Source organism: Sebastes fasciatus, chromosome 8 (assembly GCF_043250625.1).
Source record: "Sebastes fasciatus isolate fSebFas1 chromosome 8, fSebFas1.pri, whole genome shotgun sequence".
In the NCBI taxonomy this organism is placed as follows: Eukaryota; Metazoa; Chordata; class Actinopteri; order Perciformes; family Sebastidae; genus Sebastes; species Sebastes fasciatus.
The window spans coordinates 1,471,046-1,495,031 of record NC_133802.1 but is presented as its reverse complement, the minus strand read 5'-3'; the positions used below and the strand labels follow the sequence as shown (position 1 = coordinate 1,495,031).

Here is a 23,986-nt window from a genome sequence, read left to right as displayed (position 1 = left end):
CTTCCCTTGGCCCCGCACCTCTGCCATGCTGCAGTTACTGGACTGTTTCAACTTAAGCAAAGCAGCAGGCATGCTCGAAAGCCTCGGAATTCTGTAATTACTTGCATTATTAGCTCATGTGTGTGCCAGCGGAGCAAAAGTGTTCAGTTGTGTTGTAAGCAAGAAACTCAAAAAGCTTTTAATGAAAGGATTTTCTGCATCACTTTTGGCAGATGTTAAAGGCGGGGGGGAATCGACCCCCTCAACCAGGCTACATAACGCTGCTGATATGCAGTCGTTTTCTCCCCTTAGGTGATGAATAATACAACTTCATTTAATTTACAATATTTTTGAATTTGGCAAGCGAGAGCTTTTTTTTTTGCCCGGCAGCCAAGTCCATCCTTCAATACTTCCTGCTGATCATGAAAAACTGCTGCTCAAGTTTCAGAGTCAGATTCTTGTAGTGTGGGATGCGTAGGATGCTCCTCACTTTCAAATGTTCTTTTTGTTTTATTGTGGGAATATTTCTCTTTGTTACTACGCAGCGTGATTATGTTTTATTCCGTTTCTTTCTGCAAATTTCTGCTAGTTTGAACTCTGCCACTCTTTTGAAAGACGGGATCTTTTATGTGTTAGTGTGTGTGTGTGAGTGTGTGCTGGTGAATACATTCGAATGGAGTTGAAAAATGTTTCATATTGAAATCAAAGCAAGTCTACAATGAATTTTGAGTATGCATCGTCTGGTACGCCGACTCCAAACTGCGTGGTAATATTCATCAGCAGATTAGCCATCAGCAGAATTAGACTCACGATGGGGAAAGTCATGTATAAACAATCTCTGTAGGTGTCGTGCTGGGAGAGGTGTATTATCTCACAGACTGATGTTCCTCTAATGCGGATCTCACAGCCTGGCTGCTGCTTGACTTTGATTTGTCAACATTTTCTGATCTGCAGAAGATCTCGGGGATCTTAACACTTGCGTCAGAGAATCGCGTCAGACATTGACAGCAAACATGACCACATTCTGGCCTTGTAGAGAAGATGTGTTTGAAACCACACAAAAGAGAAAAAGCAGATATAGAGTATGGAACTAGATTTTGATGAAGCACTTACAGATACAGATATCGATGCATGTCAGTGTTAATTTCATTAAAGAAAACTATGATGAAATATATTCGTCAACAACATTTTTTCCAACGAGACGGTACAAACAACATGCAATATCGTTGATGAAAAAAGACAAGACTAATATGTAGTTTTAGATTCTGTCACTCTCTCTCTGTTTCAAACACACACACAACGTGCTGCGGCAGCGGCGCGCAGTCCGTCTCTTGGTCTACAGGGACGCTTTTTATCGCGAGGGACCGCCTCACTTCCCAGCATTGGACGCTTGATGGGCTGCCACTAGACCACAAGGCACTCGGCACCTGATTGGACGAACGCTTTCCCTCGTGGGCTGCTGCTCCCAGCTTTCAAAACGGAACCAACATGGCGGCTCGTTTGGAAACTTTCTTCTCTTATATCACGAAAATAGCTAATGAAAATATTTTATATGAGAAATAAGCCATGTTGTTGCTGAATCTGTCTTTATTTTGGATCGACAACGCTTAGTTTAAAATTTTCTCTGGAGTTTCCAGAGGCAGCGAGTCGCATTGGACACCGATGATTTGCATAAAGTAGCCTAGACCTCAACTTTATGCAAATGAGGAGCGGCCAACGTGACGGTTCAGGTGGTTGAGTAACGCATATTTTTACATGTTGGACGGTGCGGATTTCTTCTCATAACGGACCAGTGGGTCCGGGGTGCTGCGCATCACTAATGAGCTCGGTCAGGACGACTTGAACTAACTGCAAAGCTGCATTCTTCATCATTCAACTTGTGAATTTACATCAAATAATGATAAAATTCAATTTTATGTGAAATAAGTTTGATCAAAATTACAGAAATGTTCTATATAATCTGATAACTAAACAAGACTAAGATTAAATAAAAAAAATAGCTGAAAAAAATTAAGAGAGAAAACATTTTTGACTAAAATCGAATGACCTTTCGGTGACTACAACTGGACTAAAACGTTTCGAGTTGTCGTTGACTAAACTAGACTAAAACTATGGAGGGTAAAAATGACTAAAATGTGACTAAAACTAATAAGCATTTTAATTTTAAAACTAAGACTTAAGACTAAATGTAAAATAGCTGCCAAAATGAACACTGGTGCATGTTGCTGTTTTAACTGTCAGAACTGCAGCATGATGTTTTATGTAGACCGTGGACCCTAGTGCTCACTACCTCCGTCATCTCTGTGAGGTTAATTGTGTACCCCCTGCTAGACAGCTTCAAGGAGTCAGCGCTGGTTATTGATGCCCGCAGTGCAACTGAAGCCATATTCAAAGCACATCTGTGTGTCCCCTCCCGAGGAAGGAGCTGTTGCCCCGTGCACAGCAGGAGTTCTACTGTAGCAAACACAAGGGAATTCTCTCTGTTTCTTCTTTCTCTCTTTATCTCCCCGTTTCCTCTCTCTGACATTCTGTCGCTCAGAGGTTCAGAGAATAGTAAATTTCCCTCCTCCTTGAAGATAGCCGTGCAGCCCCTTCACTTCCTTAGACTTTGCTTGAAATGCGGTCGTTCCCGAGAAGCTAATGTTGTATGCCTCCTGCTTTTTGTCATGCATGCATCTCGATTTTAATAAAAGAGGTATCCATTATCAGGAATTAATAGAAGACGTGGAGGCCAGAACCGTCGCACACACAGCCTCTACGAAGTCCATTAATTCCTCATTATGGACATCTTGAAGGGCATTATCCCACTTATATCATCGTCACTTGCCAAAATGTGTTTTGCAACCAAAATCTAAAGTTTTTGCCAATCCAGTCTGTTTCCTTGGCAAAACCTGAGGGTTTGCTAATACCTGGTAAAATCATTACCATCCCATAAGGTCCCTATGAAATGGAAGCGTTCATTAATCCAGTAAATAGGATGAACCTTAGCTACGACTTGGCAACGGGAGATATTTCTAGTCTGCTCAGCTTAAAGAACCCTTTGGCTCAGCTACGAGCCAGAAAGCTAACGTTATGCTAGCACGATTCAACATAAACAACATTGCATACGGTTGAAAAACAGTAAATATAATTTGATAGTATGTTTAAGAACAAGACGAGATAGCTATCCAGCCACGTCATTGTCCCAAAATCCATATCAAGATTTTCATGAAATCTTGATTAGCATAAAGCTAACGTTATGCTAGCAAGAGTCAAAGTCAATAACATCGTGTAGAGTTGAAAAACAGTAAATACAATTTGACTGTATGTTTAACAACAAGACTAGCTAGCTATCCAGTCATGTCATTGTTCCCAAATCAATATCAAGATTTAAACTAAATCTTAGCATAATGCTAACTTTAAAGACAATAACACTGCATAGGCCTACGGTTGAAAAGCAGTAAATATAATTTGACAGTATGTTTAACAACACGTCATGACATGTCATTGTCACAAAATCAATATCAAGATTTTCACGAAATCTTGATTAGCATAACACTAGCATAAAGCTAACATTATGCCAGCAAGATTCAAAGACAATAACAATGCAAACGGTAAACACAATTTGACAGGATGTTTGACAACAAGACTAGCTAGCTATCCAGCCATGTCATTGTCCCAAAATCAATATCACAACACTAGCATAAAGCTAACATTATGCTAGCAAGATTCAAATACAATCACCCTGCGTACGGTTGACAAACAGTAGATACGGTTTGACGGTATGTTTAACAACAAGACTAGCTAGCTATCCAGCCACGTCATTGTCCCCAAATCAATATCAAGATTTTCAGGAACAAATGAGAGGCCATGTGTAACGTTACTGTCGGTCACAGCCTGAAGTAGCGAGTTGAATAGTAAATGTGAGACGATCGCTCATGTGACCGTATCAGTTCAGAGGGGCAGTGTAAACGTACTTCTTGAAACTTGTGTGTTACAGTAGCCACAGTCGGTGTTCAGAGGATGAGGCACTGAAGGACTAACGTATTAGGACTGCGAACAGACAGTTTCACCTGAACTAGGCTACTTAGTAGGTGTCCATTATCAGAAATGACTGGACGCCCTGCAGCTAATCAGAATCGAGTATTCACCCAGACAATGATATAATTAATGTTTCATCATATGTGACGGCTTCAATATCTTTGCCACTTAGCGCCTAGCCTTCTCAGGTACAAGTAATTGCTGTCAGGACAAGCACCCTTTGGATTCGGGGTTTGTAGCACATGTCGTTGTCCATCACAGGAGTGTGTTGTAGCTTGTTATGAATTGAAATTTCAGAATGTCTTTTTGATCGTCTCAAAATCAAATCATCAGAGCGGGTGTTTTCTAAACGAGCGCCATGTAGGTGCCCTCCTCCTCCTACGTGATATAATTGTTGTTAACACAGATTTCTCTTTCCTTCCCTCTAGGTAAAGTGTTGAACACTGATCTGCGTCACTACCTCAGCCTGCAGTTCCAGAAGGGCTCCCTGGACCATAAGCTCCAGCAGGTGATCAGGGACAACCTGTATCTGCGCACCATTCCCTGTGAGTAGCCTCTGCAGCTTTGGCCGCCTCAGTCTCCACTCTCTGTCTCCTTGTTGCCCTCTGACCTCTCCAGATGGAGCCTGGTCTGTTGTCATCTGTAGCTACACCTGTACCATCCTACCTATATTCTGGCCTCCATTTCCTGTCTTTTTAAAAAGACATTTAACTTATTTTCCTCCTCAACGTCCATCCACCAAAACTTTACTATCCACTTCATAATGAACCTCCTAATAAGCTGAGTAGACTTTGATACGGAAGGCTAACATTATCTACCATGAGTGAAATACGCTTTAAGACTTCAGGGCTTGTACAAAAGAAACTCTATTGGAATGGAGGGGAATGACACACTCTCCTGATTTTATGTCTAATTTAACCAAAATGAGTTTTGAGACTGAATATATGAAGTACTGAATTAAAAGAGACATTTATTTTCAGTTTCTGATTATAGTCGGACCTCAGTTATCTTACAATTAAAGGTGTGAAAGAGAACTTTTTTCTCAGTTCTCTCTTCTTTTTTTTGTTCTCCAGTGCTTCTCTTAAAATAGAAGAATAAATAACCAGGACGGATTTTTGCTTTTATACTCGAGTGATTTTGAAATGGACATCAAGGCCAACAGGCGTAAATGAAAGAGCAGCTGCAATTCTCTGGGCTGCACAGCTGAGTTAAAAATAAATAAATAAATAAATGTTTTTTTGCCATTTATCACTGCTCCAGACATTGTTTGTTATCTGTGCAACTCCCAGTTAGCATTTGGAAAGCTCTCATTTCTGACATTTTGCATGAAGGGAAAGTCATTTAAAGGCATCATTTGAAGTTGCATTTAAAGTACAATAAAGCAGTGATGATTAATTGAAGATACTGATGACATAATGAGCATTATGCTTTCTCATCTTGCTGAGTGAATCTGCCCACAGATTTGCTGTAGAAATGCATGAAACACTTTACAATTTGCTCCTTAGCTAGTAAGTAGCCGTATATTTAAAGCAGTAACATCTCAATCTCTAACATCTCGATAAGGTTATTACAGTTAAAGCAGAAGTAGGCAAGATTGGAGCAAATATGATTAAAAAAAGTAATTTTTATAAAATAGTCACTATATCCTGACAGTAGTGCATAAGACAGGTAATCTGAAAAAAAATCATGTTCCTCTGTCTCCTCTGGTGCTCCTAACGGCATCTGCAAGATTTCACAGACCGGAGGAAAACAACCAATCAGAGCCGAGCTGGAGCCTTGCCGTCTCTGAGCAGCTGTCAATCACTCGTGAACTCAGATCAAATGGTCAAACTAGGCAGCGCTGATCAAATATGAATCAATATTCTGTTACTGTAATGCCTATTTCTCTCCAAACATGTTCTCAGAATCATCTTGTAGTGCACGGCTTAACTGTAAAATGAGAAAGTTTGTGACCAGGCAGCCATGTTGAGATCAGTTGAGGAAATACCAAGCACCGCCCACCAGCCGGAGCAAACTTTCTCATTTTACAGCTAAACAGTACACTACAAGATGATTCTGAACGCATTTGACACGAGAAATAGGCATTTCAGTAACAGAATATTGATTCATATTTGATCAGCGCTGCCTAGTTTGACCGTTTGATTGGAGTTTGTGAGTGAATGACAGCTGCCTCCATTGAATGAACAGCCAATAAGAACGCTCTCTCTCTGAAATGACCTGTGATTGGCCAAAGTCTCCCGTCACGGGCTACTTTTTCTAAAGGCGGAAAACAGAGCCATGAGGAGGTGCAGAAGTCTAGTTTTCTCTAAGAACACTTGAATTACAATATGCTGTCCATAATTAACCGTTTAACCGTTAACTGACATTAAGCATTTTAACCGATTAACGCTATCGGTTAAAACGGTTAAAAGAAATGTTAATAATTAACTCAAAAGCTGAGCGGCTCAGAGGAGCGGCTCGTCTCTTTAAGGAGAAAAGCTGGTCCACCTTAACAGCCCACTTTAAGAGGCAAAGTCGGAGTTGCAGGATACAGGAAGTCGGTTCCGGTCTCTCTCAGCTCGTTTGAGCGGAGTGGAGGAGTTGTAGTTTCGTAGTATTTATTCAGCGACAAATAAAGTGTACACACACTGCTACACCTACGTTCACAGCTAGAACGCCACCAACAACCTCACACTCACCACCAACACACACACACGGTCTGTTGGAAACTCACTAAAGTTACTCAGACTACGTGTGCGGCGGCGGCGAGCACGAAGCCTCCGGCAATGCTAGAACTGCTAACGTAGCACAAATACACACACTGTTTGTTGGCCACTCGCTAAAGTTACGCCGGGCAGACACACAGCTGACAACCTGCTAAACTAAACTAAATGTGCGGTGGAGACTTTTACTGGGAAAGTGGCTGCATGTCCGCGACACTACACGCAGCATCGTAGCTGCTAAGTTAACGCTCCCGGACGGTGAACTGGGGACTACCGTCAACCAATATCTGTTGTGCTCCTGCAGCTGGTACACCGCTGCATTCGAGGCACAAATCTTGTCGGTTAATTGTTAATAATCGGTCAACGAGGGTCGGTTATCTGTTAAGAATTTTTTTCAAAATGAGCATCCCTACTGAAAGGTTATTATGGAATTTTTGCCCAACGATGCCAAAAACTTTCCGACTACTGCCACTTTAATCGCCAACTATTTTGATAATTAATTCTTTGGTTTTTAGTAATCTTTTAAGAAAAAAAAGTAAAGATTCTCTGATTCCAGCTTCATAAATGTGTAATTAATTAAGTTTGTATGTCTTGTATTAAGTTTGTAAGTATGTCATAGGTTTCAGTATAAAGTTGTAATATGTCAATCTCTTACATCTCAATGAGATTATTACAGTCAAGCACTGACAGTACACATCATGTTCTAGTATTCTGTACATTTGAGTCCACTTCGAAGATATAAAAACGAGTGCCATGCGTATCCTACGCGAGACGTTGCAGTCTGGCTTCAGCATATGTCTCTTGTCCATTCTGTGCCAGTGGCTTATCACAGTGCGCTGAGCCACAGTGACCGCGCGAGGAGCCTAAATAGCCACTACAGTGTGATGCCTGTGCTCATTACAGCAGCACGAACGGCGTCTCAGAGTGAGAGGAGCATGACTTCCTTCTTGCGCCACACACAGCGAGGCTTCATTAAGTGTCACTGCTGCCTCCCACAGAAGGAGCTCAAGACAGTGCCAGGGGTCCAGGCAGGGCACCTCGAAATCCTTGAAGCCTGGCTAAATCCCGACCCCCAACTCCCCCACCAACTACTTCTTTTTTTAACTATGAATCCCTGGGCATTAATATCCGTCACGGCACGGCAATCAGCTCCACGAGTCTCATTGCCAGATTTAAAAAAAGGATAGTAGAAATGTAAAAAAGTGCCCCAGGTTTTCAGTCCTTTTTGAAGATTGAAGAGGGTTTCTTTTAAGTTTTTAAGCCACTGAGACAAAAGGCAGAATACAGCTTTGCATTGATGTAGCTCATCATGGAGTCTTCCTACTACAGAGAAATAAAAAGTTTAACATGAATCAAATAAAGTTTTTCCTTCTATATTTCATACAAAGATTGCATAAATATAATTATAAATGCAGGCCTCAAGGAAGAAATGGAGATGTTACGAGGTGAAATGCAGCAAGTGCTAGCTACTTGATCATGATTTCTTTTTATTTTCACATTGCCTCAAAACTCATGCTATTTTTCATTTAATTAAATAACCTTTATGATACCAGACATATTGTGATATAATATCTTTCATTCTTGAGTATTAATCAGCATTCGTTCTTACTTTAGATGAATACATGAATGAGACAAAACAAAGCAAAGCAAAGCTAGTTTAGTAATTGTTTGTGATGAATGCAAATAGTATCAGTTACTTACAACATGCATCATACTGGTAAGTTAAGCATCAATGCTCCTTTAATTTTTTACCATAAAAACATCAAGCTACTGCTGCAACACAAGGTAAGCTATCTCAGCTAGTTGAGAACCAGCTTATGCTCCAAAAATCTTCTTTAATCTGATATTTGCCTCAAATTGGGCAAACTGCATGAGGTCAATATTGTTGGTATAGTATTCTGATTTGTTGTGTATTCATCAGACACGACAGCCAACGTCCAACAGTCCCTCTTGTTCTTCTAGAAATCTAAAGTTGACTGATCTGGTATCTGTCAGTAGGATTTTACCATTTTTTTACCAACTTTGTTTATTTTCTGTTGTTCAGCTGCAATTAGCATCACCGAACTAGAATGGAACAGCACAGATAGCTTCCACAGCCTCTGTTTACACCATTCCTTGTATAAGGAGAGACATCCCAGGCATAAACATCGTTTTTTCATCCTCTGCTCAATTTTGAGATCTTGGGCAATTTTGCTTCCATAACATGTTTTTTTTCAGACTAGTGGAAAGAAAATACACATTTAGGTGTTTATTTTACTACACTTTGTCTATTTGTGTCTTTAGACTTCTCCTAAATTCACCCAAAGTTAGCATTAGATAATGCCGCATTTGCATATTTAAAGGGGACCTATTATGCTTTTGTGCTTTTTCCCTTTCCTTTAGTGTGTTATATATTTTTTTGTGCATGTAAAAGGTCTGCAAAGTTACAAAGCCTGAAGCTACACCAGTGGGAGTTACTCTCCCCCACAAAAACATTGCTCCTGAACTGCCTGAAACGCCTTGATTGAAATCCCGCCTTTTCTTCCGTAACTTGGTGATGTCCCCAAGTAACACGTTTGCATAATACCTGCCTTACTGTTAGTTTGGCATGTCCTCAAACAAAGCTAGTTAGAGCAAAGCTGGAGCAGAGTCCAAAGAGTTTGGTGCGGTTGACCAATCACAACAGAGTGGGCCAGCTGACCAATCAGAGCAGACTGGGCTTTTTGGGAGGAGCTCAAACTGAGCGTTTCAGACAGAGGGTGAAAAGAGATGCTGCGGCACAGCCGGTATGAGAAAAGTAGAGTGTTTTTTTGGACATTAAATCATGTAAACATGTTCTAGTAGAATCATAAAATACAAGTATGCACCTGAAAATGAGCACGATAAGTTCTCTTTAAACATAACATCTCAGAAAACTTGAAATACAAAACATAATGTAAGTAATCAACTGGGGAAGTTTCATGGTGATATCTATTAGTTGTTTTTTGTTACCCTGTTCACCTGTAGCATCTTGCAAAATGTATGGAATTTTTCAGTCCATATCTTTAAAGTTTTGAGCCAGAAAATGAAAAACGGGGATAGATTCCTATTAAACTCTGAGTTAAATTCCCCCGGGCCTGCAGCGCAGCCTGATAGCAGAGCAGCAGTTCAGCTGAGGTATCGTAAAAGCCCTGATTACATCTAAGATGACGGTAAGCAGAGTCGGCATGTTAGGCAGCGTAAAATCATTTTCATAACAACATGTTTTCAATGTCTCAGAGATGAGAGTATCATCAAGGCAAAACATGACACTTTCTTTAACCAGTTGCAGCAGTTATGGTGGATTATTATTTAATGACTTTAACTTTGTGTGAACTGGAATGAAGTGTGGAGTTTCACTTTTGGATCGACAGTGCGTTTTAGGTGAAAAACAGAAGTAAATATCTTAAAAAAGGAGGAGAAAAAGTTGAACTTGTGTTGCTTCAAGATCGTTTCAGACATAAAGCAACTGACCGTGAAGGGGACGATACACTGTAAAACATGTCAGTGGTTTTTACTCCCTTGACCTTGGAGAGTTTAGCCTAGTTTTATGAACGTGAACAGATCTCTCCCCAGTGGTAGAAACAGGTGGTAAGGCTGTAACCTTTAGTGTTATTGGAAAGGACTTTGACAATGAAGATGCTCTGGGGTTATTCACAAACTCTTTGGTTTATTGCAAATAAGAATGTCCCAGAAAAGGTCTGGCATAAACAAGATTTTGACTTAAAACAGCAGTAGGCAGAATATTTTTGGCGTCATTGGGCAAAAATTCCATAATAACTTTTCAGCATATTGTAATTCAAGTGTTCTGAGAGATAACTAGACTTCTGCTCCTCCTCATGGCTCTGTTTTCAGGCTTTAGAACATCCAGCCCGTGACGGGAGACTTTGACCAATCACAGGTCATTTCAGAGAGAGAGCGTTCCTATTGGCTGTTCATTCAACGGAGGCAGCTGTCAATCACTTGTAAACTCTGATCAAACGGTCAAACTAGGCAGCGCTGATCAAATATGAATCAATATTCTGTTACTGTAATGCCTATTTCTTGTGTAAAATGTTGTCAGAATCATCTTGTAGTGTACTGTTTAGCTGTAAAATTAGAAAGTTTGCTCCGGCTGGTGGGCGGTGCTTGGTATTTCCTCAACTGATCTCAACATGGCTGCCGGGTCACAAACATTCTCATTTTACAGCTAAACTGTGCACTACAAGATGATTCTGAAAACATCTGAGGAGAGAAATAGGCATTACAGTAACAGAATATTGATTCATATTTGATCAGCGCTGCCTAGTTTGAACATTTTATTGGAGTTTGTGAGTGATTGACAGCTGCCTTTGTTGAATGAACAGCCAATAGAAACCCTCCCTCTCTGATTGGCCAAGTCTCCTGTCACGGGCTACTTTTTTTAAGACTAGTCGGAGGACACAGAGGCACATGTTTTTTTTCAGATTACCTGTCTCATGCACTACTGTCAGAATAGCATACTACTTGCTCCAACTTGCCTACTTCAGCTTTAAGTAGCATTATACTGCCAAGTCACCATTATACATTTATGTTTAATCAATATTTTCCACTAAATCGCCATGGAAACCAAGCTGTGCTTGGGATTTTGAGGAGAAATTGCTTCGTGAAGGCACAGCAAATATGAAAGTAGTGTAATTATTCAACAAATATGCAGAGGTTGATATATTTCATCCATTCATGTACTTGGTGCACAACTTACTAAAGCCGTCCTCTCTAATTCTCCTCACTCGTGCATTGCATTAATATAGTATTTAATTGCATCCTTAAAAGGATAGTTTGGGTGTTTTGAAGTGGGGTTGTATTATACTTATCCATAGTCAGTGTATCACCTACAGTAGATGACGGCCGGCACGCCCCCAGCTTGGAGAAGCAGACAGGAGTTACCGCATGGGAGGAAAGCAATGTACTGCTGTGGACGGGTCACCGAAAAGAAAGACTCACCTAAAAAATAAATATCAGTTTAAGTGTACGTTATATTTAGAATATCTTCACTATTTTACCTTGCCGCCAGTCAGCCCTTTCTGACGGGGAACTGAAGCCATTGTATCCATCTATGCTTTTGCCAGAGCTACCAGACTCCATTGAAAAAAAACAGTAATTTTACATCGCAGTCTGTTTGCCTTAGCGAGAGCATATATAACGGCTTCAGTTCCTCTTCGGAAACATAGACTGTAAAGCTGTCTCACAGCAAGGTAAACCAATATTCTAAATATAGCGTACACTTAAACTGATATAAACCTTTCTTTTAGGTGATTAAAATATGTTTTGCTGCCGGCCCGTCCACAGCAGTACATTGATTTGCCTCCGTACAGTATCTCCTGTCTGTTTCTCCAAACTGGGGCTGTGTCGACAGTCATCTACTGTAGATAATACACTGACTATGGATAAGTACCTCATACAACTCCACTTCAAAATACCCAAACTATCCCTTTAAGGATTAAAAGTGGTGCTGCACAGAACTCAAAGTAAAAGCGTGCAATTAAAATCCTGTTGATTATCATTATCATCAGTTACACTTCCTCTGTATTCTGACAGCTGTGCTGCTGGGCAGAGGATGTTTTTTTCTCAGTTTCATATTTTAATAATTAATTCATAGCTTTGTGGTTCCAGCTCTGTTCACTATTCATGATGTAGACACAGATTCACTCGAGTGCTGTATTTGGACTTGAATCATATCCCTGTGTGCATGTGAGATACAGTTGACTACGTTTATATGCACAAAATATGCCGGTTTTTGGCCTTATCCCGAAAAAGACAATCTTCCTATACTAAGCTGTTTACATGGGTAATGAAAATGAATATTCCACTAATATTCCCGTTTACATGCAGCCGTGCATACTCCGTTTACTAACGTAACCGGTGGAGGACTTGTTTGACAGCCTCCCTCTTTCATTCATTCAACCACCTCCTTGAAAAAGGTCAACATTGTGATATTTGGGCAAATCCAAAAAACCTGTTGATATCCAAGTCTTTCATAATGTTTAACAGAAGGTGTGTTTCTCCTTCTGACCAGAAATGTGGGCTTTTCTTTTGGGCATGCATCTCTGCAAACTGTTAGCTGGCCATAAACAGGCAAGAGGTTGTGTGTCACAAACTGCCGTGAAACCCCCAATTGAGATGCATATTCCGAATGCATTATACTGCATACATGTCCAAAAATAAATCTAAAAACAGAATTGGCATATCCCACATGTCTTAATCGGAAAATACTCCATTCGGAATAAGACCCATATCAAATTCGCAATATTGTTATATTCGGAATACGGCTGTCAATCCATTAATATATTTAGTCGTAATTAATCACATGATTGTCCATAGTTAATCGTGATTAATTGCAAATGAATTTCACATTTTTTATCTGTTCTAAATTTACCTTAAAGAGAGATTTGTCAAGTATTTAATACTCTTATCAACATGGGAGTGGGCAAATATGCTGCTTTATGCAAATGTATGTATATATTTATTGTTGGAAATCAATTAACAACACAAAACAATGTCAGATATTGTCCAGAAACCCTCACAGGTACTGCATTTAGCATAAAACAATATGCTCCAATCATAACATGGCAAACTGCAGCCCAACAGGCAACAACAGCTGTCAGTGTGTCAGTGTGCTGACTTGACTATGACTTGCTCCAAACTGCATGTTATTGTCATAAAGTGGGCATGTCTGTAAAGGGGAGACTCGTGGGTACCCACAGAACCCATTTACATTCACATATCTGGAGGTCAGAGGTCAAGGGACCCCTTTGAAAATAGACATGCCAGTTTTTCCTCATCAAAATTCAGCGTAAGTTTCGTAACAAGCTACTATGACATGGTTGGTACCACTGGATCCTTTAGGTTTTCTAGATTCATATGATACCAGTATCTTCACTCTCGTTTTTAATCTGAGCCCGCTACAATCTCGGAAATATGGGTTAAAGAAATTAGTAGCGTTAAAACTAATTTGCGTTAACTTCGACAGCCCTAATTCGGAATAATGGTGGACTTTTAATGTGCATGTGAACTGTGAGAGAGCTGGAAAGCATCTCCCTCACTCAAGTTGAAAAGAACACACATGCACAGTGACAGTGTAAAGTTGGACAACACAATCTAATACAGGAAGTGATTAAGCTTATGTTGTGCTTTTATTTTGGTAAACTGCACTGATCACTCTCTCTCTGAAGTCCACTTCCTGGAGGCGTGATTTCACAGAGTGCACATGTGAGAATGCAGCCACAGGTCTCCAGCTGCCATCAGTCACCTTGTTAGACCAAACCAAGTGGCAGGAAGAGAGAGGGGTGTGGGTAGTGGGGTTGTTTTGTTAAGTTGGGATTGTTTGATGTTTCTTAAGTTTATTATGCTTCCTAGTTAACTTGTGTTAGACTGTATAGTCATGTGTATTTTGTATATTATATTAGTATGGTGATGGTTTAATTGTAAATACAGTTAATTCATTTATTTGGGGAGTGTTCAGGTGCCTTTTATTGTTGGGAGGGTCCATTTGGTAATTAGGCCAGCTGGAGAGGAGCCAGTGGTTCAGAGCTAATTTGGGAGAGCAACCGTGTTAGATGTTTTGTCAGTGACTAAAGTCTGTGTTACCTAGAAGAAACCGGGTTCATTGTCCAGCTGCCTGTTTGCCATGGGTGAGATTGTGAAGTTCTTTTTGTCACTCGCTAAAAATCACCAGTAAAAAGAGTCGAGCTCTGTGAAGAACTGTTTGACTCATCCTCTCATCTTTAAACCATGTCATACACCTCCTTCCCACCTGCTTTTTCATCCTGGTTGTTAAGACTTACCACACTCAAAACCTTACATGAACATATTCAGTGTCACTTCTAGCTAACCCCCCCCAGTCAGTGAATGACACATTCCACTTGTTTGGATGTTCCCTCTGTCCTCAACTGCGTTCTTGTTGGCAGGTACCACTCGGCAGCCCAGAGAGGGGGAGGTTCCTGGAGTGGACTACAATTTCATCAGCGTGGGGGAGTTCCGTGACCTGGAAGAAAGTGGACTGCTGCTGGAGAGCGGCACCTATGATGGTATGTCTCAATGCAACACACACTCTGTCTACAACACTATAGATGGGAATATATAGAGAGTTTATTTTGAAGGAGGAAATTGATGCTAAAATCACATATCTATCATTAAATCTTGTGGTTGGTTAGTTTTGCTGCCACAAACGAACCACACCAGAGTCCCCTTAGAAATGAGATAGAGTAGAATAAATCTAACTTAAGATTTATACCATAAGAGAACAACTACTGCCCAAAGAATGAGGAGTAACCATAGAAACAGAGTATTAAGTTCTCACTACATGGCCCCGTCCCACCCTGGGGACACAGCTGCAGCTGAGGATGAATCCCCACGCGATGCCCGGGTTATTAGTTCTCTTGTGAATTTGCTGAGCTGTGCACCATTAGGTCATCAGAGGAAGTCAACACATTGCCCAAGTCATCAACAGCCTGTCACCGTACATGTGAACGAGCTGGAGATAATATATCCCCGAGTGATTTTGTTGCTGAAAGGAGCTTCACCCTGGTCCTTTGCACATTGTGTCGTACATGTGCTGGCTACGTATAGCCGCCCTCTATCCCATATGTTGGCCTGGGAGACTGGTCCGTCAACCCTGAACCCATGAACCAGTCACCAGGATGAATAATGGATCTGCTCTGCCCTTCCCTGCTTCATGTAACACAACCATACATGCATTGAAGGCACAGAAGCCCTCAGAAAGTTAATCATTAATGCACAGCCTTTTGACCTCAGAGTCGCCACAGATAATCTGTTAGATAAAGTTTTCGCACACAAACACAGCTTTACAGACAGACAGGCACTTGAATGCAGGGAAGAAAGGGAGAGATATTTACCACATAATGAATGATTTCCCTGCGGTGAGTTAGTCATTGACTACAGAGCTGTTACTAGTTGCTACAGCCAGTAGACTGGAGATTGTAACATTAGGGCCCAGTCACACAGAAATGCACTGCTTTGGAGAAACCTTTCTTTTAAATTTAATGGAAGGATGTGAAGGCCTTTGCTCACTAAGTCCATGTTTTTCGTATGCTTTTTTTTAAATCCGTCACCTGATAAACACGGTTATGCACAGAGACTTTGTACACTGAGTCTGATGCGTTTGATTATTCTCTTTGTTCGCAATACAAGACAAAACTGAATTAAATGTGGGTGCCGGACAATGGATAGCGCTAGTCCCAAACAGGGCTAATGAATGAATGAATGACATTAGTAAGAATCTATCATTTAGCATCCTAGAGCACAATCACTTTTGTTTTGCGACCATCCCTGACTCCAAGCAGGTCTGCGATCACCTGCCACCATCTATCTTTAAATTCTGCATCTCTGTGTTCTGTTATTTCTTTATCGTAAAGTGCTCTGTGCTGGGAGACTTGAATCAGTTTATCATGTTATTTTGGATGATGATGTTTGCACGGACGGTGGTTCTGAGTGGTCAAACAACCCTCTTTTGGCTTTTGATGGATGCGGAACAATGCAGAAAGTCAAACCTGTTCCGAAAACTTTATTGAGGGACGAAACTTTCGTTGTTCGAGTTGGTGTGAAAACATTATTGACACAACATGAAGTCCTATTTATTTTTCAACTTGCAACAATTTCAGACAAAAAACATGGACTTTTTTTTCGTGTGATTAATTTGCATGTAAATATATTTTTTTGAACCGTTGCTTTTGTCATGAGTTCTTTCACACTAAGTATTACGCGGCGAAAAAGTGGCTAATTTTTTTTTCTGAGCTTTGGCACCATGAATAAAGACATCAACCAACCAATCACGTTGTGCAGAACGGGTTGAGTAGCACTTATATTTATGAAACAACAACACTGACACTCGTAGTCCGAACCAGGACAGCAACCTTTATTACTCCTTTCAACCTTGACAAAGGCAGCGCAGACCAGATCCACTTTTTCTATTCCTACCGTTCACAATAAAAGCCCTTGTTATATAATATTCCCGGGAGTATTTCACATATTTGTGTCGTTAATTCGACACTCCCACTGTGTGTAAAGGCCTTTACACAGGGACGTGGCTGGTGGTGCAAAAATGTGAAAATAGTTAACTTTTATGGAGACGCTGCTTGGATTACCTGTTTAATTTAACATAATTCCCCTTTGGTCAGAGCCAAAGGTTTTATGTGTAATTTAGTATAATTTTGATTGAATTCTATACGCAGTAAACAGACCAGATTTAATGATACCATAAACTGCCTCTTGGTGCACCCAAGCACTTTGTTTTATGCCCTTATATTTTTCATTTGTTGCAGTTTTTTAATATCATGGACTCTTTGTTTTATTTTGTGTTGTGGGTTTAGTGTTCACTCTTTTTTATGTCTTCTGTTGCTTAGTTTTGTTTTATTGTTTCCATGCTGCAAAAAGAATTTTCCTCTTGTGGGACAAAATCTGAACTGAGCTGAACTTTGAGTGGCAAGGGCTCGGGGAAAACCACACTCCACTCCCACCCACTTTTTCATTGCAGTCAGTCATTATTCATCTCTCTCTGTATATTACTTATTATGTGGCCAGTTGAATGGAAACATCTTCCTGGGCCACCACGTTCACCGCTTTGTAATCCTCCAGACCTGCGAACAACAGGGGCTGGATGTATCCACGGTTAATCTGTAACCAAGAGTGACACTCACTCCCACTGTTCTGCTGGAGCCAATATCTGTGTACAATGAGCACTTTGCAGATTGGTTGTCATATCGCTCACCAGTAATAGAAAGTTATTTCAGAAGACCAATATTATGAAAATACTTAACCAAGCACAAAAGAGGAAAATTGTGTGTTTATGAGATCGCTCCTCAGCATTAATCCATTACATTTTCAACTCCCGACGGTCTCGCTCTCTGCATTCCAAGCAGGTCTTAGCAGCAAAGTTGACTCAGCCGTCGGTGAAGTGGATGGGGACGTTTAAACCAAAAACAAAGAGGGATTAGTTTGCCAGTTTTTGTTTTACAGAATGATGAAAGAGTCAGTGTGTGAGTAATACTTGCTACCTTGGCTGTGCCGAAACTCTCGGGAATTAAATTTGCGTGTGTGCCAGAGTGTGTGTGCATGTATGTGAATTAGGGCATATCCAATTTTCTATCCCTCACTGTGGTCGGTACAGGAGAGCCAGTAGTATAAATCATTCATAACAGAGACGGGAGCTGAAACGGACAAGCAAAATTCAAGGAAAGCAGCTGTTAGCAACAGTGGATATAAAGATTTCAGCAGCATTTGTGTTAACTTGTGTCATTAATTCCCAAGTTATGCTGATATTGCGAAAATGTATTAAACCAGAAGTAGGCAGAATGTTTTTGGCATCATCGGGCAAAGATTCCATAATAACCTTTCAGCATATTGTAATCCAAGTGTTCTGAGAGAAAACTAAACTTCTGCTCCTCCTCATGGCTCTGTTTTCAGGCTTTAGATAATCTATCAATTTGCCCACTCCCATGTTGATAAGAGTATTAAATACTCCCTTTAAGGTACATTTTGAACAGATAAAAAATTTGAGATTTATTTGCGATTAATCACGACTAACTATGGACAATCATGTGATTAATCACTATTAAATATTTTAATTGATTGACAGCCATAGTCTGAATATACCTGTACTCACTCTCTGTCTGAAACGCTCCATTGTAGCGGCTTTCTTTAAGACCCCTCTCTCTTTATGTCCAGTCTGCTCTGATTGGTGCGAGGAAAAATTTGGTGCATCTTTGCAAATATGACATACGAAGGAGAGCCAAATCTTGATGGCTTGTTAAATCACGTTTTCTGATCTAGGCAGCTCATAAAAAACGGACTGGGTCGTCTTATTTCACACTTTTCACTCAAATGTATTCCCCCTCGACAATCATGGGCTTTATTGGAAAAGAAATATCCATTTACCGTCCCCCTTGTTTTGCTGGACCACCTCACCTACAACCATTTTATAATGGGGTCGTTTCTGGTATAATGGGCTTTGTGAAGTTCTGAGGCATAGCTGCGGATTAGATAGAAACAGGGCATCAGGCCAGAAGTCACGGAGGAGGGAGGGTGCAAAGGTGCTGCGCTGGCAACAGCTGCCCACTCCTAGACGCTGGCAAATCAGAGGCTTGAAGGATTAAGAAGTACCTCCGCTCTCAGGACTGCACTGCTGATATCATAGAAGTCGGATTAGGGTTGTTGTTGCACACGTCCAAGTAAAATAAGAAAAATGAAAAAATCTGGAACAGAAAGTGGAATAATTAGGATGGATGAGAGCGGCTCAATAAGAAGAAAGGATGAAAGTAAAGATAGGGAGGATGTGTTATATCGGGTGTCACTGCACAGACTGAGGAGATGAACGCAAACTAGAAAGGATGAGAGGCAGGTCATCTAACAGTGGATTGTGAAGCTGTTCACCGCACACACAAGCACGGGTAGTAGAGGAATGCAGGGTTGACAAGGTTGGCTTGTGAAGTGTTGGCATCCATGCCAAGCAGGGCCGGAGCCCTGTGCCAAGGCTGGAGCACAAGATGGGCTTCACCCGCCTGGGGCACTGGCAGTCACTGATGAGGCCTGGGCAGCCAGGGCACTGCTCGAGAGAGTGGAAGCCCATCCTCAATGATTAATGAGGGTCTCTGACTGTGGCTGGCAGGTTCAAAGAGTCGGGAGGATAAACTGGGGAGCTTTGGGAGGGAGCTGGTGAAGGCCGAGTACAAACCCTCAAGAGGTTTTCCCAAACTTCCACAACATAAGGGATGTCTCCGATTCCCATTTGGGTTTGAAAACACAGAACCATTTAACAATACTAAACGAGCATGACCACATTGCTCTCTAGCATTTCCATCGCAGCTAGTAATGAAAGTAGGGCTGTAAATCAATTAAAATATTTAATCACATCATTGTCCATAGTTAATTGCGATAAATCGCAAATTAATCAAAAAAATTCTCTCTGTGCAAAATGTACCTTTTTTAAAAGAGGGATTTGTCATGTATTTAATACTCTTATCAACTTGGGAGTGGACAAATATGCTGCTTTATGCAAATGTATGTATATATTTATTAGGGCTGTCAGAGTTAACGCGATAATAACGGGTGAACTTGCGATTTATTTATTTATTTTTCCTTTACAGACATGTTCACTTTACGATAATCACATGCAGTTTGGGGCAAGTTGGTTGGTACCAATGGATTCTTTAGGTTTTCTAGTTTCATATGATACGAGTATCTTCACTCTAGCTTTAAAACCGAGCTACTACAACCTTAGAATTCTCAATTTGCGTTAATGCGTTAAGAAATTGGTGGAGTTAAAACAAATTTGGGTTATCGCGTTAACTAGGGATGCTCATTTTGAAAAATTCTTAACCAATAACCGACCCTTGTTAACCAATTATTAACTGTTAACCGACAAGACTTGTGCCTCGCATGCAGTGGTGTACCAGCTGCAGGAGCACAACAGATATTGGTTGACGGGAGTCTCCAGTTCACCGTCCAGGAGCGTTAACTTAGCAGCTACGATGCTGTGTGTAGTGTCGCGGACATGCAGCCACTTTCCCAGTAAAAGTCTCCACCGCACATTTAGTTTAGTTTAGCAGGTTGTCAGCTGTGTGTCTGCCCGGCGTAACTTTAGCGAGTGACCAACAAACAGTGTGTGTATTTGTGCTACGTTAGCAGCTCTAGCATTGCCGGAGGCTTCGTGCTCGCCGCCGCACACGTAGTCTGAGTAACTTTAGTGAGTTTCCAACAGACCGTGTGTGTGTGTGTGTTGGTGGTGAGTGTGAGGTTGTTGGTGGCGTTCTAGCTGTGATCGTAGGTGTAGCAGTGTGTCTACAGTTTATTTGTCGGTGAATAAATGCTATGAAACTACAACTCCTCCACTCCGCTCAAGCGAGCCGGAGACCGGAGCCGACTTCCTGTATCCTGCAACTCCGGCTCCGCCTCTTAAGGTGGACTGTTAAGGTGGACCAGCTTTTCTCCTTAAAGAGACGAGCCGCTCCTCTGAGCCGCTCAGCTTTTGAGTTAATTATTAACATTTCTTTTAACCGTTTTAACTGATGGCGTTAATCGGTTAAAATGCTTAATGTCGGTTAATGGTTAAACGGTTAATTATGGACATCCCTAGCGTTAACTTTGACAGCCATAAATGAGAGCTTTTTCTGAAGGGTATAGTGTGATTTAGAGAGGTTATGTATGCAGATGTAACTGTGGTCACAGTTGTACTCATTTATTCAGATTCTCACGAGTTGGAGATGAGATATGCTGGCAGCTGCTGACTAAAACGGATGACGTGACATCCACACACATATACACACATTCTTTCTCACCCATAAACACACATGGCCTTAGCAGTTAGTACTTAGTAGTTCAGAGCCTTATAACGGGAAGCAAGTTTTAAAAAAATGCTCCCTTTGACATGAAACTGCTTCTTACTGGCAGCCAACACAACCCTGTATGTGTAACATGGGTGAATGGCCGTGTAATTTACCGACAGTGCCAAGCAAGCATTGGCCCAGGCTGTTAAAATGAAAGTGGCTTTGCTTTACACTGTCCACCCACCACTCTCAGAAAGCCGCAAAAAAGAGCTTTAATGTAATCACACTATGCCGAAATTATCAGCCTTCCGTGCCCACTGTTTCTGCTGCTGTTACCTTTAACACGACTGCTACTTGTCATTTTGCCACAGCGTGACTAAAGGGATGCCAGATTGAAATTGCATAAACTGTTGATGACCAGAAATTTAGAATTTTACAGTGTGATGAGCTGTAATATTTGTATCTGCTGTCCATTTCTTCTCTTAAAGACAAACCTTTACCTCTAACAGGTTAAACATAGCCACCAAATTGAGACGTATATGAACCTCATCAAGAGTTTTTATTCTTCTAGTTATAGTCCCATAAGCAGAACTCTTGGGTGTAGGCGCACAGGAGTTGAACAATAAAGCTGAATGAATGAAGAAAATCCTGCACACTGCTATTGGAAAACACTACTCACGATTTATTTTAACCAACATTTGGGTTCCAAGCGGACCTCTACACATCATTCTCCTCCATTATGTCCTGAGCTGTATACACTATAGCAGGGGTCTCCAACAAGTGGCTCGCGTTACTGAGTGGCTGGCTAAAGGTTCAAAGAATATGTGCATACATTTTATAACCTCGTCACTTTGTAAACCTGTTTAAAGCTCTATCCAATCAAATTTGCAGACATCCCGCCCCCTTCTGACACAAAATGATCTGCCAATCAGGTGTGAATTAAACGAGTTACGCTGCTTGGTTACAAGTTTGGTGACGCTGTTAACAGACTAGCAAGTGCACCCCAGGTTTGATAATGACCGCAGAAAATAGCCAGGACAATAAAAGGCAAAAAATATACTATTTTCATGAGGATTTTTTTTCTCACAAATGTGTGTCATTTGCGATGCAAGCGTGTCAGTCAGGGCTGTAGCTCAGTGGGTAATATTAACTTGTGAAAAAATGTAGGTTTTGGCTGCAAAATGCATGAAAATACAAATGAATGGTTTTATTTATATATTATTATTTTTTGACCATGGTATAAGTGGGATAATGCCTTTCAAGGTGTCCATAATCAGGAATGAATGGACCTCTGGGGCATGTAGGACAGTTCTAGCCTTCCATATTGAATTCTTAGGCTAGTACAGGACAGTAGTAAGTATACATTTTGTATGTGTGTGTTGTATACTGTATTATTGCCTGAAATGTTCATGTAGCTGAAGTGTTTGTGAGTGGGCGACCTACAGTACAGCATATTGGAGAATATCAGGGTCAGAGATTTGATCCATCAGTCGAGAACAGCCTGTGTGAAGAATGATTCTTTCCTTGCAGTAATTATTTTTGCTCCATTTCTTGCTCATTGTTACATTTTATAACACAGCATGTTGACGTGTTGATCCAGTGCCTGTATCAACAGGTGTCTATTTTTGTCACACACACATGGTCATGGGGAGCTGTTAGCATGGTGGCTCCCAGGCTCCTTTTACATTTTACAAGAATGAACAACCCTTTAATCGAAGGCAGCAATTAAGGTGGAAGATTGGAGTTGGTCCCTCTGACATAACCAGGGTTGCCAAAGGGTGACCAGACATCCTATTCAAATGAGGACTGATTTTAGAATGTGTCCTGGCATCCCAATAGGCAAGGTCTTTGTCCTGATAATGAGACATTGGGCATTTGTTAATGAGGCAGAATTATGTATCAGGACCAGGAGACAGGTTGGATCAGTGTTTGTGTCTCTCTCTGGCATCAGTCATGAGGGAAAGCACAGCAGCAGCATCCACGTCACTCAATGAGCTATTATGGTAGCAGCTATAACTATATTGAATTTAGATGATGAACTGGGCAAACTACTATCTCTCTTCTGCCAGTCTAATTACTGGTGGGCCAGGGACTAAATGGCTCATTCTGAACCACAAATCTTCAGATCTGGTTAAGTGTGGCTTTTTCTATCCAGACAGCAGCAGCAGCAATATAAGTGCTAATTTACAAGCACAGTTTCTGACTACTCAATACTTTATCAAATGAAGAATTTATTTTCTATCGAGGCTAATTTATTGCCAATTTTTCTGCTAGAATGTGCTAAAGTAAGAACACTGTTTGTTTTTATTCTTTCACTGTTTTAATTTAGTTGTTGTGCCTGCCACATGTTAAAGGTGCAATGTGTAGGATTTGGCGGCATCTAGTGGTGAGGTTGCAGATTGCAATCAACTGAAACTTCTCCCACGTGCCAAACGTGTAGGAGAACTACGGTGGCTGATGCAAGAACATGAAAATGCAAATGGCCTCTCTCTAGAGCCGGTGTTTGGTTTGTCTTTTCTGGGCTACTGTAGAAACATGGCGGACTCTGTGAAGAGGACCTGCGCTGTATGTAGACGACAAATACTATTATCTTATTTTCAGGTGATTATACACTAAAGAAGACATACTTATTAATACTATATTCCCTTTCTGCCAATAGATCCCCATAAATGCTACACACTGTTCCTTTAGGTATTATTTAATCTGATATTCCTTAGCTGTTTATTTACTGTATTAATCATGTATCTATTAGAATCACAAATATCCATCCGTTTCATCTAGCCCATTTTTTTGGCTGTTTTTAATAATAAAGTCTAATTGATATTGCCGGAGCTAGTAGAAATTTGATATAGTGTATATACACTCTATATACACATCAAGAGAAAGATGGGGGACTTTTTTGTGACATTAGAATTTTAATAGGATGAGCATTCTTACTCTATTAAATGGAACGTTGGGTATTTAGTAACTACATTATTACAATTAGGACAG

General features: G+C 40.8%; 1 protein-coding gene across 4 annotated transcripts in view; it reads left to right on the top strand.

The window, feature by feature from the left end:
• Nucleotides 1–23,986, top strand: part of magi3a (membrane associated guanylate kinase, WW and PDZ domain containing 3a) — a 184,764-nt gene that overhangs the window by 109,750 nt on the left and 51,028 nt on the right. For 3 of the 4 annotated variants that reach the window (XM_074642454.1, XM_074642453.1, XM_074642456.1), the window contains exons 2-3: nucleotides 4,428–4,544; nucleotides 14,624–14,743. In XM_074642454.1, the coding sequence (XP_074498555.1) occupies nucleotides 4,428–4,544; nucleotides 14,624–14,743 (237 nt within the window). Of the gene's footprint in view, nucleotides 1–4,427; nucleotides 4,545–14,191; nucleotides 14,348–14,623; nucleotides 14,744–23,986 lie in introns of those variants that run through there. The other variant, XM_074642455.1, reaches the window with a different exon arrangement.